At 43.5% G+C, this 18,292-nt stretch overlaps 1 protein-coding gene across 1 annotated transcript; it reads left to right on the top strand.

Moving 5' to 3' along the window:
• Positions 1-327: 327 nt before the first annotated feature.
• ezrb (ezrin b) lies at positions 328-18,167 on the top strand. The gene is made up of 13 exons (XM_003971806.3): positions 328-530; positions 4,665-4,748; positions 9,751-9,846; positions 10,972-11,246; positions 11,706-11,789; positions 11,872-12,018; positions 13,837-13,933; positions 14,085-14,248; positions 15,131-15,261; positions 15,499-15,659; positions 16,030-16,122; positions 16,312-16,551; positions 16,771-18,167. The coding sequence occupies exons 1-13, from the start codon at positions 519-521 to the stop codon at positions 16,933-16,935; spliced, it is 1,749 nt and encodes a 582-aa protein (XP_003971855.1). The 5' UTR covers positions 328-518; the 3' UTR covers positions 16,936-18,167.
• Positions 18,168-18,292: the final 125 nt, after the last annotated feature.

Genomic DNA, 18,292 nt, shown 5'->3' with positions numbered 1-18,292 from the left:
AATTTCAGTGTAAGAAATAGTTGCCTGTGAAAGTCAGATTGCTGACAGTACTACACTAGTGAGCACCTTTTTAACAGTCTTACATTGAATTTTAATAGGTTGCAGTGAATAGTACTCTTGATTTGCAGCTTTAGTGTAGTACTTTATTTACAAACCGAATACACTTAACTGTGTCTGATGCATACTAAGTTAACGAAGCAAGTCTATTTTCATCTAAACTTTAATAACGCAGGCTCGTTATTGTACATTTATTTTGAAACGCCCGTAGATCACTTCCGTTATCGTCCGCGTTAGCTGCGTTCAGCTTCACTGTGGTGATTCAGCCTGATGACTGTCGCCTGCGGGAGTGTCGCGCTTCTCATCGCCGGCTTTAAGTAGCGCACAAGTGACTGAATTCCGTCTTTTCACTTGCTCTCTTTTCAGATCGGTACAGTGAGAAGTACAGCCACACGGTAAACACCCTTTTCCGCTTGGAAACATTTTTTCCCCTTTTCTGTGGCTCCTCAGAGGACTCAAACATGCCGAAAGCGGTAAGTTACTATTTCTCTTAAGTTAAGTGTTGGAAATTGTAGCATGAGGGGGAAGATCATCACATTTACAAAATTCTATCTTAAAAAGTAGACTTCGTCCATTGAATGAATAGGCAGGTCGGTGAAGGATGCCGGACTGGCGAAGTAGGTTTCTAACTTAAAAATGTCAAACTTAAAAGCGAAATGGAAATATATTTGTTAAACTTGTATGAAGTGTGTTTTTAATGATATTTTGAATGACAGCAAACAGATGGGAATGACAGAAGACCTCCGTGGTGCGTTCAGGGCGGCTGAGTGATCTGTGAACTTTTTATTTATTGCATAACACAAATTCCACGCTAATGAATCCAGAAAAAAAGCCAAAAGGGGCTTAAACGTGGTTCATTTATTGAGCAGGCCACAACCAGAATAAAGCAATGCAATTTTCCATTGTATCACAGACGATTAAAACATCAATGGGTTCTGTGTTTCCCTCAGATCACATGATCCTCAGACACCCACGGGTCCATACGTTTCAGGATCCATCAGCAACTTTGCTGCAGAAAAACTTTTTGATTTTAATTTGATGCAGTTCTCAGTTAGAAATCTGTTTAAATAAAAAGAAACTGTCATTATTAATAAAACAGGTTTTTCTTTGAATTATCCTTTACTAATTGGCCCCACCCCAGCTATTATAGCACAGAACGTCATGTGTCCCTCCTCCAGTTTTTTGCTTATAGGTGGCAAAAAAGTTTCTTTGCTGACTGTTGTTATACAGCTTAAAGGAGAAGTTGAGGGCATCCTGATAGGATCATTTTGTTTGAATTACACATATGAATTACCTCATTTTCATCCAAACATCTGTTCCTCAAATTTAAACTTGAATAGAAAGTTCAGTCATCTGGGAAGTCAGTGAACTAAAAAAGGTTTTCGTAAGTCCGGGGGAAACGAGAGCGTCGCAGCTTATTTCTGCTGAACAGAGAGCATGTGAGGAAAGTGAAGAAAGCCCATGTTGAGGTACTCAAACACTCTTTGAGGACAAGAATGTTGTCAGTTTGTTTAGTACGGTTGTCATGAGCATCGCTGTGGAAATGATGTCATCGCTGTCTGGTAGCATATCGCCTTTCGTGTTAAAGAGGAAAAAACAAATCAGTTTTGACACAAGGTTTCCTTTTGATTTCAGTCTTTTATCAGAGCCTCCTGAATTTACTGGATATGAACCAGAAACAGGGGAAACACTTCCTGGAAAAACTGGTTTAAAGGATTTTAACAAAAGGGCTCACCTTTATAAATCTAGACGTAACCCCCCCCCCACAAAAAAAACAGGCTCCTGATGAGTTTACCAACTGATTAACAGTAGAAATTACCAAAAGAAAATTGTTAATCAGCAGGTTCAAACTGGAAACAAGGTGCTTAAACGGCCCCTGTGCAAAAAACCCAACAGGACAGTGTGTGCGGAAACAAAGGCAATATATTTGTTTTAACTGCTACGGCCCGAGACACCCAGCAGCTATTGGAAGTCTTCATCACTGATGCTTGTGTGAGTCATGTTTGGCTCATCTGAATGAGACATTGTCAAAAGAAAACCATAGTCTTCCCCGACTCTCCCAGTGCCTCATTTTCTCCGCGGCTGGGTGACACAACCGGTACAAGGTGTGGTTACCAGCACAGACTCTAGTCACGTTGTTTTTAGTTGGTGGTTTTACAGTAAACAGTGTGTTGACTCTCAGGCTTGATGGGCTTATCAGTTATGGTTCCTTTAACATCTCAGAGCTGTGCTGCATGTAGTTTAATGTAACGTTGAAATAATCTCAATATCTTAACTACAACTGTCAGTGTGGAGAGTGGTGCGCAACAACATTGTTCTGTACATGGATGATAACGTCTTTCTGGACTATGCTAAAGAGCTGACAGGAATAATAACATTTACAGTTGCCTAGCAAGGTGCCCTGTGGAGTGCCTCCATAGCTGCTTGGTCACACAAGTGTCCAGCTAGCCAAATTAGCCAACACTATCCTGTGGTTTCCAGTAGCCAGGCTTGGAAAAAACAACAACTTTCTGCTATTTATTATGATGTAAGACTGCCCCTGTTGGAGTGATGCACTGTAAAAACCTCATTTGTTGCTTTTTATACTGCCTACACCCTTCCTGAGCGTTCATACAGGAAACATAGAAAACAAAAGCACAGCGACTTCCGATAATGTGGTAAAACCCCCTCAAAAAACCCAAAACGCGATAACCCGTGAAACCACCATAAGCTTTCTCGTCCCCTCCACTGATCGCCCGTGTAGACCGAAATGTGACGTTTATGAGTGCATCACACTCACAATCCCCATGGTGACCTCCCTTACAACAGACTCTGGTGAAGGAGGTCAGACTACAGGAGGTTAAATATTGTACGGTCCATGCAGTAGAATGCAGCGTCTCCTATCCACAGTTGAGTTTAGAGTTGACGACCGCCTCATTTCTGTAACTTATTGTTACCATGAGGATGAAGGATTTTCTATTCCTGGTTTCATTGAATAGGGGAGGACTGTCTGTGCTTGTCCTTTAGGGGTTTGGAACATCTGTTGATATGTGACATATATAACTGTAAGTACAACTATTAGTTGAACATCCTCCAGAAAAATAGTTCCAGGAACATTACACTAGTTCCTGCAGCACCATCCACCTGGAAACTGTGTCCTCTACCTTTTTCCTGCGTGAATGCCCTCCTGTCAGCTGTGAGAAGACCCTCCTTTAGGCGAAACACATAAGCCAGTATTTACAGTCCTGAGTTGGAAAGTGGGGGTTTATGTAGACTATTTGTTCCCGCTTGTATGTTCCCCCCGACTGAAATGACTGATTGTGGAGCCCCAAGTCTTTGCCGGGTATATTTTTAGTATATGTGCCATGTTTTCTTTACCGCTCTGCATGGGCTGAGTTTATTGTGACTCAGTTTCGGATCACACACCAGTCAGTGGTTTCTGCTGGCACTTTCATATGTTCCATTCTCTGCATGTTAGAGCAGCTTTTTTTCCTTTCTTCCCGCTCCTTCAGCACCAGCTCTTGATGGACGCTGATGCAAGACGAGCTGCTGCTACTGAAACACTTTCCTCCCAGACGATTTTCAAAGTGTTCAAAGTAAAAACTGTTGAACTTTACAAACGAGCCCAGCAGAAACCAGCTGACGGTTGGGGTAAAAGGGGATCTTTGTACGGTGGTGTAGAGTAAATGCACATGTGGCGTATGACCGACCCATTTACACAGTTTTCTGTGTAAACGCCCCTGAAGGTTGCGCAACTCTTAATCTTTTGGTAAAGAAAGCACATTTGAACATCCACTGTCTAGACAAACGGTGTCCTTCCAGTATCCTGGACAGCGCAGAGGTGCTTATCAGGCAGCGCTGTGATTGGATTTGCCCGTCTCTCGGGATTAGAGCCTGTCAGTTAGTTGCTCAGCTTGTGTAGCCCATGAGTCACCAGATTGTCACTACAGCCACAACTCGGACGTCACTGAATTGAGCCGCGGCGCCGATCACAATGTGCTACAAAGATGCCACTTTATTAGCATGCTACTCTTGCGGTGGTTCCAGTCACACAATAATGGCTCTGGCGGGGCCTTCTAGGTAGACATAAAAATGCCTGCTCGTTGAGAGGTTCTCCGAAAAAGGAATTTTTTTATTTACATTGGACATTCTGATCAATTATTAACCACACCGCCAAAAGCCCGAGTTTCTGCGGGTGGATTCAGTGGTGCAGCAGTGGATCTTTCATTGAGTTTGCTTCGTATTGAGTGGGACCGGCCTTCCAACACACCAGTTTTCCTTAATGCTTCATTCATACATTGTTTCCAAAAACAGCTTTGCAACAGAATTCTGGTCACATTCAGCCCGTTTGGCTCAGAAGAAGCGGAGATAAACACAGAGCCCTGTGTGTTTACTGTGCAAATACACCCCCTTAGCGCGCACACACACACACTCACACACACACACACACACACACACACACACACACACACACACACACACACACACACACACACACACACACACACACACACACTCACTCACTCGCTCACTCCGTGTGCTTTACTGTCTGTTAGCCCTTATGGGGGAAACCCCTCCCTGTTGCTGTAGCAGCATTTGAACCTCTGTTTTCTCTCATCTTTCCACAGATCAATGTTCACGTCATTACCATGGACGCTGAGCTGGAGTTTGCCATCCAGCCCAGCACTTTGGGGAAGCAGTTGTTGGAGCAGGTACTGCATCAGTTTTAAACCCAGTCATACTGATACTGCACCATGAAATTTTTTTTTCGATTTCATGGAATTGGAAAGAAAAGTTCATTATATTTCTGCTTTTACTAATGCATGAACCATAATGTTGCTGCAGGTAAATATTGTAGTGCATCAACATGCTGTGAAATCGATATTGATCACTCTGGTAAAATCTAAAAGGTTGAAGGTATATTTCACCTAATAAAACAAAGCCTAAGTGAAGTGGTGCGCTAACATTTTTCTTTCTGCGCTCAGACAGCCATCATTCTCACCCAGAGAGAGCGCGTTTGTCTGTTATCATCGTCAGAGTTTGTTCCTTTCATTACTTCCTGGGCTGAAAACTTACCTCTGACAGATGAGACAACATGGGCCTGGTCTGTCGCCCTGGCGAGGAGGGTATTAAAAAAAAACACTTCCTGCACAATTGTAAGTGCAGAAAAAGGAATAGTGGCCAGGAACAGAAACATCCATTCATAGAGGGTGCTGATTTCCATGATTAAATTGGCATTGCCATGATATACTGCTAGTTTCTGGCACAGTTTTAGGAAACTGACTATTGTTTTTTTTTTTTAAAGCAAGTTGAATGGTTCATAGTCTAATAATAATAAGGGAATACTGCTATTTCTGATTGTTCGCAGCTCTGTCACCAGATTTGTATTGAATATTGCATTAAGGGCTTTGTCTGTACATTGTAGCGGATGAGGTGATCTAATACCGAGGGGTGGCCTTATGCTGAATTGTAATGTATATTAAAACACTCATTGTCTTGTGTGGCCTTGCATTTGTATTGGCCCAGCTTTTGTGCTGTAAAATTCTATTGTGAAGGCTCTAAAATCCAAACGTAGATGAGGCCTGATTAGATCGAGCTCCTCCTGTCACAGCACTGTGGGAGGAAAGACATTGTTTTAGCTGCATCCTGTATAACTGGTTTTTCACTGGCAAGTGTAGCTGACAGCACGTCAGAGAAGTCGCGTCTGCACTTAAAAAAAACCCCTAAAACCAAACATAAATCCTATCATGCCGTGTTGATTTTCTCTAAAGGGATTTGAGCATCAGTTGCATTTGCTGGTAGGTTTCCCATGTCTTCCTTTTGTCTTTAGCCAAATGCCCTTTTCACATATGCACTTTAATCCCGACTTAATCAGGATTTTGCCCAGAGGAGCTGGGTGTGAACGCAGATGTCTTTATTTTTGGACTCTGAGATCATTGCGTGGGCTTCTTGGTCCTAAGACGGTCCCATGATGCTGAAAAGATCCAAGAGCTCTGAGGATATGTGGTCTTTTCACTCTTACCTGCATGTTCCTCTTTCTCTCTTCAAATTATTCCTATATTCATGTGTGTCCTGCTCATCTTGCTGCCGTTGGCAGTCAGTCGGACGTGGCTCAGTGTGGTCAGCCACATCCCCATGTCCTCCAACCGCACCTCTCCTCTGGCACTGCGGTCTCTCACATCCTCCAGACTCTCTCCAGGCCAATAAATGCGGGATGACAAATTAATTCTTTATTTTTTGTCCAAAATCCCTGTCCATGTTCTACCCTCACAAAGACTCAGAGATGTTAGTTATTAAAGCCCTACCAAGAACAAAGATGTGACTCCCCCCAAGGGTTGTATGACTTTTTCCGTATGACACGTAAAGTTCTTACACTTTGACAAACTGCAGCATTCAGTCTCTGAATTAAGAGCTGAAATCTGTGCTCATTACTGTGAAGAGAAAAAACACAGGGCCAGAAAATAAGGAAATAATAGAGATGCTGCTGCCGCTTTGACAGGAGGCGGTGTTAAAGGTTATCAGAATACCTTATGGGGTTATCTGCTCAGATCTGAATCCTGCATTTAAACGGCCCTTCAATGGAAACAGAAACAAATTAGATTCGATTCAACTGTATTGTTATTGCACATGTACAGGTACAGAGCAAATTAGCTCCTTATTAGACGTGGACTATGGTGATGTCACATATAGTCAGTGGTTTGGGCTCCTCGCTGCTCCCCTGCATTGACCTCTGTTTCTGCCTTATTGAGACTGAAAGTTTGTGTCATACGTGTAAGTGAATTCTAAATAGAAGTGGAATTATTAAATGGATGGAATTAACCGATTGTCCTGGTGTGCTGCCTGTGCAAAGGGACAGACAGGGAGACGCTCTTGATTTATTTCTCCACTGGACCAATGAATGGGGCTCCGGTCAGCAATCAAGCATCAACATGTGACATCTCCATTTTGAGGTGAAATCCTCCGCCTGCTTGTGAGAATGGCCCTCAGCGGGGTGTGCCCCAGATAACCACACATTCCCTGTGATAGTGTCAGTGACAGTTCAGGGCTTTATTTGAACCTGAATAGCCTTATCTCAAACAGCAGCTGCTCTCAGCGTGGCTGACATTTAGCTTTATTGGTCAGTCTGGAGCTCGACTGCAAACCGCTGCGTTCGGCTGGCCGTCAGCTGTGAAGGAACATTCTGTAAGTACAAGTTGTTAAACATGTTATGTGGAAATGCTGAGTAACAGCGGTGAGGTCATTTCATAGGCAAGTGTGAGGTCTGGCGTGGCCCCTGTGGCTAACGCTGATCCCAACCTTCGTCACTGTCAGGCTGCTATGAAACACCTTGAAACCTCTGCCGCTCCCCAACACACCCTTATTCTGTTTCACATCCATACTTGAGTGTGCTGCTCCTCCTGCAGTTGAATGCAGTTGAATTTTGTCTGCAGCCGGTTTATTTTGCCATGTTGAGACACCTCTCATCGCCCTGACACCCGACGATCTCTTTGGATAAATGTGGTTAAGAAAGGAACTAAAACTGTCGCTACAGTGCATGAAAACCTGGTCGGATGGGTGGAAAAACAGGACCAGTGTGACGACTAAAAGATTGCATCATTGAAAAACAAAGCAATGATGTTTTGAACTCATTCCAAGTCTCTATAATAGAAGTAACAATTGTGAAACCAGCACACTTTTACACGCCCAACGTACATGTCTAAGCAAGAATCCGAACTCCGGAGGAAGTTCTTTCTTCTTTGGCCTTGCAGAGCTATCGCACTGCTAACTTTTAGCAACATCACGTATGTGACTGAGCAGTACCTTAATAGACCCATTGTGCCTGTCTGGGCCATGATTGAGTGGCCTCCTCCCTTCCCCTCGTCGGCCGCTGCACAACTTCGGCCTCAGTATTCAGGTTGCTGTACACTGTATTCCCAGTCTCATTGGCGCAGGAGGACCCTGCAGTCAACATCCTGTGGGACAGCCTGCAGCATTAGTGGGTTTTGCATTGGAGCCAGTTCTCGCCCTAATTTTAATTAGTAGCGGTTAATCCCTTTGACTCAGGTCAGGGCAGTCTACCAAACCAACCTCTCTGAAAGCCAAATCTCCGGATTCAGATTTAATCTTCTTCTGATGAACTTTAGTCGTTATCTTCAGTTTTCCTTTTCTACCGATCGGATCACTTATGGCATGTTATTACTGCTTGTTTTTACCTGTTGGTGCAGATATTTGCTACCTCTCTGAAAGTGTAAGTGTTGCACCAAAGTCCTGCACAGTAGCTTTACCCCTGAGAAATTCTGGTATCCTCTCCCCTAGTGCCCCTCAAAGCAGAATGACCATGAAAGGGTTGATTGTTTTCAGGGGCCTGATAAGTTTCATTACAGGTGAGGCTCCGTGTTTAGTGTGCTCTTATTTCAAGTCTCCTCCACCAAGAAAAAAGACTGTGAACAAAAACCATTAATTTCTACCCCCACAGGTCAGCCTGCCCTATATTTTAGGTCATCCAGCGAGAGGGAGGAGTTTGAATTTAATTTTAACCTTGTCTGGAGATTATCTTTGGCAATAGGCTTGAATGGAGTCTAGTCTGACTTCTCCCAGGCAGGGTAACACACAGCCACTAGCTTTGGTGGAACATTTTGCAGCAGTGCACCCAGAAGGGTCAGCTGCATGCAAAAAAAGTCAAAACAGCAATATGGGTCTGTTGGAAAAATCACTCCGTCTAAAGAGTCTGTGCTTGCTGAGGGTTTTTCCCACAGAAGTCAGTGGAAAATAGTAACTCTCTGCAGCACATATGATTTTTCCACACATATAAGTGTCTTTTCACTCTCTGCTAGAGTCTCCCAATGAGAGACTGGACGAACAGTAACGTCTTCCGATCAGTCTTCTTTAAAAAAAATTGCCTCCGGTGTATTTGTAATTGAAATATGAAATGTTCATGATTTGTCAAGCATTGACGCAACACACCTCCTTCCTCTGCTGCCGCCTCACCCCAAATTAGCGAGTCCGTTTCTAGGGTCAATGACAGGACGCTGGTTATGCAGCACACCCTTGTTACACTGTATCCCTCCTCCTCACTGTTCAAACAATAGGACCACTCTGTGAAAGATCAATGCTTGGTTGTGTTCTGGGGCAACAGACCGGAGTGGTGCATGTGTTGCTGGAAAAAATTGTTGAGAAAAGCTGATATTGAGACCCTTTTTTTTTTTTAAATCACAAAACTATCCAAATACATGCCCAAACTCTGTTTTCACTGTCTGGCAGGAACAGTGAGATCCATAAATAAATGATAGTAATAATAACACAATGCAAAAGCAACATTGAATAATTAAACTAGTGATTAATTTTAAGGGCTTATGTGTCCCTCCATAAAAACATTTATCTTCCATTTTATGACATATTGTATATTTCCAAGAGAAATTTTATGACTGTCTGTAGATGGATTAACTAAACTCAGGCCTATAATGTTACATGGGCTGTTCACTAGATTATCCATCTGGACATGTCATCATTAGGTAACATTAGCAGCGTCTGTAAAACCTTTTGAGAGTCTTTTGTTCCTGTCATACGATCTGAATTGTTTGCTTTTATTGAAGTATTTTGTGCATTGTTGAACCGCAAAGCTGTGCTCAAACCATTACATCTTGATTTCTGGCTATGAGAAAAGCAGCATGTGAAGTTCTCACAGCGCCTAAAATGAGCAAAACCCGTTTCGATTTGTTTGTTCTTCCTCCGCAGGTGGTGAAAACCATCGGTTTACGTGAGATCTGGTACTTTGGACTTCAGTACACCGACAACAAAGGCTACACCACTTGGCTAAGACTGGACAAAAAGGTAAGATCTAGTATGGTGGTATTTTTCCACAGAAGGATTATCGAGGTCGGTGGGGAAACTTTTCCACTCCTGGTCCTCAGACGTCATTATGGTCGTCGGTACTGTTACACGCAGGTGGTCAGTACAACCTGGTTGGAGATGAAATGATGTCACAGTTTTCAGTCGGGTAGAGTGAAATTCCACTATTGTCTCACTCATTCGGCTACCTGCATACCTCGATGGTTATTTAATGTCCCAGCCACTCACCTCTCTTTATGAGGTCAAAATCTCTAAATGTAGAAGAAGAATGCATTCCTCTGATTTGTCGATACAATTGTAGCTTAGTGTTTGCCTTTACGGCCGTGTTTAGACCCTTGCACTCTGCATGGAGTCATCTGGATGTGGTTTATTTGATCTGAGCATGATGAACTTGGTGTGACCCAGCACAGCTCCCCCTCCTCAGGTGTCCCCAACTAAAGTAAAGTTACTTTGTGTCCGTGAAGCTGCTCATGACCCCTCTGGTCCCATATAGAACAGATTAGAACCAGGGGGTGGGGTGAAGGATTTCCTTAAAGACTTTAATGTAGTGAAAACTGAGTCACATTTTTTTAGAAGACAACTTTAGAAGACAACTTTACCAACTTTTTCAAAGATAATTCCTGTCTGAAACGTCTTTATTGTTGTTCACTTTGTCCTTGTCAAGACTGCTTTGTCCCCGTTCAGAATCAGAGGAAGAGGTACATTGTGTGAGTACATAGAGCAGCAAGGACTTATTAAATCACATTTCCATAAAACGAGAATGATAATCAAACCACTTTTGAAAACAGCAGGACACCCTGAAACAAAGGAGGTGTGACGTGTTTCATCAGTGCACAAAATGTGCCAAACTGACTGTTAAGATTAGCCCTAAAGCCAAAATAATTAGCCAATCAGTTAAATAGAAAACAAGATATACCATAAATAAGTCACTTCTAAATAAAACCAGTGAGGCCTTGAAGTGGTAAAAGGGGCCCATTATTTGGACCTGGATGGTGGTTGTTCCTCTAATTTCAGCTGATCTGAAAAGCTCCAGGCATTGATTCCATAATGTCCTCGTTGCTCTTAATGCTCACATGATGTGACTTAAATCCTGTGCTTTCTCTTTAGGTCACGTCACAGGATGTTAAGAAGGAGAACCCGCTGCAGTTCAAATTTCGGGCCAAGTTCTTTCCGGAGGATGTGTCGGAGGAGCTGATCCAGAGCATCACCCAGAAGCTTTTCTTCCTGCAGGTGAAGGAGAGCATCTTGAGCGACGAGGTCTACTGTCCACCAGAGACAGCCGTTCTGCTCGCCTCCTACTCCGTCCAGGCCAAGTTTGAAGACTACAACAAAGAGCTCCACCGACCCGGATACCTGGTGTCTGAACGCTTGCTGCCGCACAGGTGAGACACGCCTAAATCTGAAGATATTCCCCAGGCTCTTGGCCAGCGTTGCTCCATGAATCATAATGGTTGGGTCAATGCAGCCATTGTGACTGCCAGATGCGTCCTGAATTACACAAAGAAAGAAATGAATATAATCAGATTAGCAGCTTCTTTGAAGTGGAGCACAAACATAGATTTAATTATAGAATCTGTACAGGAAGTGCAAGTTCCCTCTCACTCTTTTGCGCTCCCCTATCTCACCTTCTCCTCCTTTAGCCGCCTGTCCACCAGCAACAGGTTCCCCTAATACGAGGCTCCTCCTGTTCTTTCCCTTATGCCGCTTGCTTTCTGTGCTCTGGTTTTCCACAAATACAATGACAATCTCGATTGTAACAGACTCTTTATAAATAAAGTTGAATTGAATGAGTCGGTATGTCACGTATGTTTAAATGGTCTCTTCGTCTTTGCTCTCCGTAGAGTTATGGAGCAACACAAGTTGTCCAGAGAACAGTGGGAGGAGAGGATTCAGGTGTGGCACGAAGAGCATAGTGGGACAATAAAGTGAGTATATTACATAAAGGGATTATTGTTCTCCGCCATTCTTTTTGACTGAAAGCATGATGCCATTTCATCCTCCCTGCAGAGAGGATGCCATGATGGAGTATCTAAAGATTGCCCAAGACCTGGAGATGTATGGAGTCAACTACTTTGAGATTAAGAATAAGAAGGGAACCGCGCTGTGGCTGGGAGTAGATGCCCTGGGACTCAACATCTATGAGAAGGAAGACAAGTAAGCACTGTTCTTTGACAGGATGAAACCGTTTTGTCTGTTCTAGCATGAGGTTTAGTGCGGTCATGTGACAGAGATAAACAGGCTGAGCCAGGTCCTGGTCTGTGCTGCACCATTCTTCTACATGTGTGACAGGAGTAATGCTGAAGGCCAGATTGCATGTTTGGGACATTTAACAACAAACTGCAGACAGATTCATTTGTGATATGTTAGAGTGTCGCTAAAGCTTTGTGGTTTTAATTTAATTAAGAGTTTGTTTGTTCACACCTAGATTACATAGGGACACGGCATATTAGTTCCTCCTAAGCATGAGCTTGTGTGTACCATTTTAACATTTTTACTGTTTCATTCTTCATACTAATCCACACCCAAACACATTCCCTAGCTGCACCCGGACTAAAATAATCAAATGAATAACAAAAATGCTGATGTATACTCATTCTTACTCTAAATATGCTATATGTTGCATTTAGATGGCAGTGGTTGCTCTTGCACCAACTTTATCTTCTGTTATTTCTACTGACTGACTCGGAGCTGCATTTTTCCTAAAATTGTAACACTCAGGCAGACCTGTTGGGCCACATCTGAGTGTGTGCACAGCGATTGCTTCTCTTTGTTGGCATTGTGTCGACATTTTGTGGAAGCGATTTTGGCACAATCCAGCCAGGCCTTGGCTGAGATTGCCATGTTTTGTTGAGCTGGTCATTGTTGGGAGTAAACACCTCCCAATTGCTGAAATACAATCTGTTCTGTAGCTTTCGTGGAGCAAAGTGGACTGCGTTAAACGCACACTTCTGCCTCCAGGACTTGCCTTCTGTTTAAAAATTGAACCTGGGTAATAAAGTTCTCCAGCCTTTATTACCTGTTGCCAGCCTGTGTGTCTTTTTACATTAATCTGGCTTTCCTGGCTCATGCAATATTTTTCCTGTATTAGTAGAAGCTTTCGTTTTATTCTTTATTTTCAGATAAAAGGACTTATTAACTGTATCTGCTGTTGTGATTAGTGTTTGGCCCATTTCTTCTGGCATGTTTTAAAGTTTCAGCAACTTTCCTGTCAAGAGTCTGTGTTTTTATGTTCTTGCCGGCTTCAGTAAGTATTACCTCTTCTCCACGGTGCCCTCTGCCGTAACCATGGCTACATCAACTGGTTTTTCAAGCTGCGCGGCACTTAAGAATGTGAAGCTAACCTACAATGCCATGGCTCTAATGGGGGCAGCTGGCCCACAATGCAGCAGTGCAGCCAAGACTTCATTCTGGTTAACTCTTTGTTACCTTTTGTTATCTGCTGTTCTGTTGAACCATAAGTCTTTACCTTCAGAGGGTTCCAAACAGTTGTTGGTCTTGGCTACAGTAATTATCTGCTGGATCAGCAAACTGCTTGTCTGTGTCTTGTATTAGCAGATCACTAATCGCTAATAAACCTTTTCAATTTGCATTATCCGAAGTGAAGAGGAACTGCATATTTTGCATTGTTTCTGTTTTTCATGTTCCATAAGAATCAAGGTCAAAAGCTGATAGTGACCTTCCAGTGCAGTCAGTCAACACGCTTCCAAAGTATTTTGCTGCTGGTTAGTGGCTTCTTCTCTAAACTACAGCAATACTGCAGGTGTTTCTAGCACCACTAGGCAGGTATGAGAGGAAGTGGGCATGATAGTTATATCAAAACTCTTACTTGTAATAAATAAAAGTTTAGTTCTAGCCATTAATTTAAACTAATTTTGGATTTTTCCTTTTTTTCTCTTCTCCTGTCTTATTGTGGTGGTTTTCTGTGATTCTGTGTCAAGTTTAACGCTACTCTTCCTGCGCTGTCTTCCTCAGACTGACCCCAAAGATTGGTTTTCCGTGGAGTGAGATCAGAAACATTTCCTTTAACGATAAGAAGTTTATCATCAAGCCCATCGACAAAAAGTCTCCTGTGAGTATCACATTGGCGGCAGCTGCCTGCGTTTATATTTCCCTCTTCTCAGCCCAAATTTTCCTCCGTCTCTGGTTACGGTTTGCTTGTGGCATCACATCACCACATGTGGCCGTTTATGTTTATTTATCCCTCTCCACCGCAATCTCAGGACTTTGTCTTTTACACGCCAAGACTGCGCATAAACAAGCGCATCCTGCAGCTGTGCATGGGCAACCACGAGCTGTACATGCGCCGCCGCAAGCCCGACACCATCGAGGTGCAGCAGATGAAAGCTCAGGCCCGCGACGAGAAGCAGCAGAAGCAGAAGAAAAGGTAATGAGATGCCCCGAAACGTCTGGAATTTCCCTTTCTCCAGAATGAATTCATCTGTAGGTTCTTTCCTTGATGAATGCCTGTATAAAAATTAGATACATAGGGAACTACTTGTGTATTTTTTTCTGTAGAATGAACAATTCCTATGATCCAACAGATTAGCACGTCAATTTTAGTCTATTTCTTCTTATCCAGCTTTTCTACAAGTATTCCAGGGAGTAAAATGAGACCATTAATTGGATGAAAGGAGACATTCCTGTTGAAAGCAGAGGAAATCTGCCTCCTGAATATCCTTAGCAGAGAGTGAATGGATGTTGACCTCAGCCTCGACCACAGCTGCCGACCTGCTGTCTGCTCTTTCCAGCTGTCCAAACAGGGTGATGTAACATCAAGCAGACAACATAGTAAATACCAGGGGGAGAAGACTGACAACATCAGGCCCCAGTGGACATGCAAACAGTAGCTGACAGTAGCACTCACTGTTTGTAAGAGAAGTCAGGCTGGTGTCCAGCACGAGGCTTGTGCGTCCCTTGAGATGGTTAATGTCGACTTAATTTAACCTTAAGAGACACATCAGCCTGTTGCTGCAGCTAATAAGCTAATGAGCTGTTGAGCCGACACACCAAATCCCACAATAAACATTTTCACTTACCGGAAGCTTTCCCACAGAATTCTAGACAAATGAAAAGTGTAAGGGACAAAAAACAAATTACCACAACGTGTTTTGCGTGTTCTTAGCGATACTCGGACTCTTCATTTATCTGCTTGGCATCAGACTTTCAATATTTCCTTAAGAGTAATATTGTGCGACACACTTTGGTTAAAGTTGTAGTTTGTTCTAGAAGATTTGACGCATCTGCTGTGACTGTGTCTCACCTGCAGAGAGCAGCTGGAGAAAGAGAGGAAGGAGAGAATGAGCATCGAGAGAGAGAAGGAGCAGATGGAGCGAGAGAACAAGGATCTGATGTTGAAGCTGTACCAGTTTAAAGAGCAGATGAAGAAATCAGAGAAGGGTGAGGCCTTAATTGTCTTTACTGTTGAAGCTAGCCTCTGCTGTGGTTTCTGGACATGTGACATTATCCTGCTCATAAATCATTTTGCATCTCTCAGGACAAAGAGCTTTATAATGAATCATGCATATACATTACATAGGCTTCAATAATAGCTAAAACTGAACTTGGTGCTTACAGGCATAAATTTAAGCGCAAATGAGATCCACATTATTTTTTTTTTTTACAATGTACTTCCAGAAATGAAGGACCAGGTCGAGAGAGCCACGATGCTGGAAGAGGAGTGGAGGCGTGCGAAGGATGATGCAGCTCGTCTGGAGTCAGAACGCCAGTCTGCTCTGTTGGCTAAAGAGGAACTGGCCTGTCTGGCTGAATCCCAGCAGAAAAGCAAAGAGCAGCTGGTCAGTATGCTAATACTTTGGCCAGACTTTAGCAACACAATCCACAATTCAGGTGTCCGGTTTGCATAGACGCACGGTTACTGTGGCTCCTGTAGAAAAACAAACATACAGTGGACGCTGCTTCACCTGTGACGGGGAAAAATGGTGACACTGTTTTGTAGCACTGAATGCTGGTGAGTATTTTCATTTTCTGTGCAGATGCGCAGCGAACAGGTGTGTCAGTTGTTACTGGGCCTCCGCTTCACATGCAACTAAAGTGTCACATTTAAGTGACAGCCTGCCTCTGCATGTGGTATAAACAGCTGCTCTTGCTTCACCCAATATTACGCCTGCAGCCCTCAGGAAGTGCTCTGCTGTTCTATCGTTTCAGGCGGCAGAGCTGGCAGATTACACCGCCCGGATCGCCGCGCTCGAGGATGCCAAGAAACGCAAAGAAGAGGATGCCATGTTGTGGCAGAATAGGGTCAGAATGAACTCATGTCGCTGCTCGTAGTTCTAATCTATAGCCAGAATGAATGTAGTTTTAAATAGTCTTGCCTTTGTCTTCAGGAGTGACTGGTGATTGTAATTAAGATGCTAGGTTTTGTTATTCTAGCGCCTCTCATTGAGACACAAACGTGTCTGTGATTGACTTGTTCCGTCTTTGAACCAGGCAAAGGAAGCCCAGGAAGATCTGCAGAAGACCAGGGATGAGCTGCACATGGTGATGGTGGCGCCCCCTCCTCCCCCGCCTCCCCCCATGTACGACCACATGGACGACAACAGCGACAGCGAGGAGAACAACAGCACGCACAGCGCCGACCTGCACATCGACGGCATCAACGATCACCGCAGGGAGGAGGACCGTCTCACCGAGGCTGAGAAGAACGAGCGCGTTCAGAAGCAGCTGAAGGTCAGAGAGATACCGCGCCGCTTCTTTTCCCAACTGTTTCGAACAGAACGAGCCAAGTTCGTTTTACCTGAGCAGGTTTGGTGAGATTCGCCACTGTGACTCCCCCAGTTTATACGGGCTCTTCACCCTAATGGAGGCTTGCGTGTCTGCTTCATGTTTTACACTCTAACTTCAGTCTGTTCTGTACGACCGACCTCTCCATCTCTGTGCGTCCCTCAGACCTTGACACAAGAGCTGGCCCAGGCGCGCGACGAATCCAAAGACACCCAGAACGACCTCCTTCACAGCGACAACGTCAAGGCCGGCCGGGACAAATACAAGACGCTTCGACAGATCCGGCAGGGCAACACAAAGCAGAGGATCGACGAGTTTGAAGCCATGTAAAGAAAAAGGAAACAAAAGAGCGTCTTGGACCTTCAGATAACCGACCCTTTCTGACTGGTCACTCCGTCTCGCTATTTGACTGACGCACATTAACACGCGGCGACGCACACTGAAGCGGCGCCGAGAGACGCGCTCCCATCACGGACGGCCCAGCGGGGCTTTTGCCAGAAATCTTAGTGCCAAAACCTTCGTCTCCTGTTCATTTTCGAACTTATTTCCATTATCGAACCTCAATTAGTCACAAGTCACCACTGATATATTTAGTCTTCTGATCCAGAGGGGTGTTGAAAGAGTGTAACTCACCTGTTATTTTTTTTATTTATTTTTATTTTTTAATTAAATTTCATGTGCACATACAGTATGCAGTAAAATCCGGCTTTGTTTTGATGGAAGAATGGACAGCCTGTTGTTATAGCGACCACTCAGAAAGGGCAAAACAGTGCAAGGAGGGAAATGGCACAATGTCATTGTTTTCTATTATATTTGAGCACCTGCATCTATGTTTAATATTGTGATACAGTAGTTTAAAATCATATCTAGTTTGGATATTTATGTATGTATACGGGATACAAAAAAGGGGATTTCATCTTGGTTTGTATATTTTTGCTATTTTATCTTCTAATTATACTGCAAACTTTTAAAAATGTTATATTTTGACCAAAATGAGTGCAGTCTTATGTTCCGGTATGATTGTCTTTTAAAGAGATTTACCTGTAACTTATTATTATTTACTGTTGGACATAACCAGCTCCATGTCATTGAATCAGTAAAGGAGATTAGGTACTTTTGATTATTATTGTTTATTATGATTTTGCAGTTGACAGCATGTCTTTATCCCTGGACCCGTATGCTAACTGGGACGTTTGTGCATGTTTCTTCTCTTTTTTCACCGTTGTGTCACTGCTGGAGTGAGATGTAAGCGCTGGTTTTGAACGTGCTTGCAGCATCCTGAGCGGCCTTTCTCTGTCCTGGTTGGTTCTCATAGTGCAGAAAGAAAAGTTTTTTGGATCTTGGCAGGAGTCAACTTGAGGGCTGTGGTCCATTTTATGTGGAAATTTTGCCACTTAGTGATGGCAGAGTGATCCAGCCAGCATCTCACCTCTGTGCACGTGGACTAGAGTCATAAATACCATGACGAAACACGCTGGAAACGGCACTGCTGGCCTTTCTATATGAACAGGATTTTATAATTAAGTCTTCAATGTATTGACGATTAAAAATATTATTCATCATTTTGACTGAGGATTACTGTTTTCATCCTAAAGTTTTCTGTAAATGAGAAACTGGACCTCTCACCTCCACAGGATGAATCAACTTTAAATATATTCATGTTTCCCTGAGGATCTGCTCCAGCAAT

The sequence above is a fragment of the Takifugu rubripes genome, chromosome 16, assembly GCF_901000725.2.
Source record: "Takifugu rubripes chromosome 16, fTakRub1.2, whole genome shotgun sequence".
NCBI classification, from domain to species: Eukaryota; Metazoa; Chordata; class Actinopteri; order Tetraodontiformes; family Tetraodontidae; genus Takifugu; species Takifugu rubripes.
The sequence above is the reverse complement of the archived record's forward strand: the minus strand, read 5'-3'. Positions and strand labels throughout refer to the sequence as shown.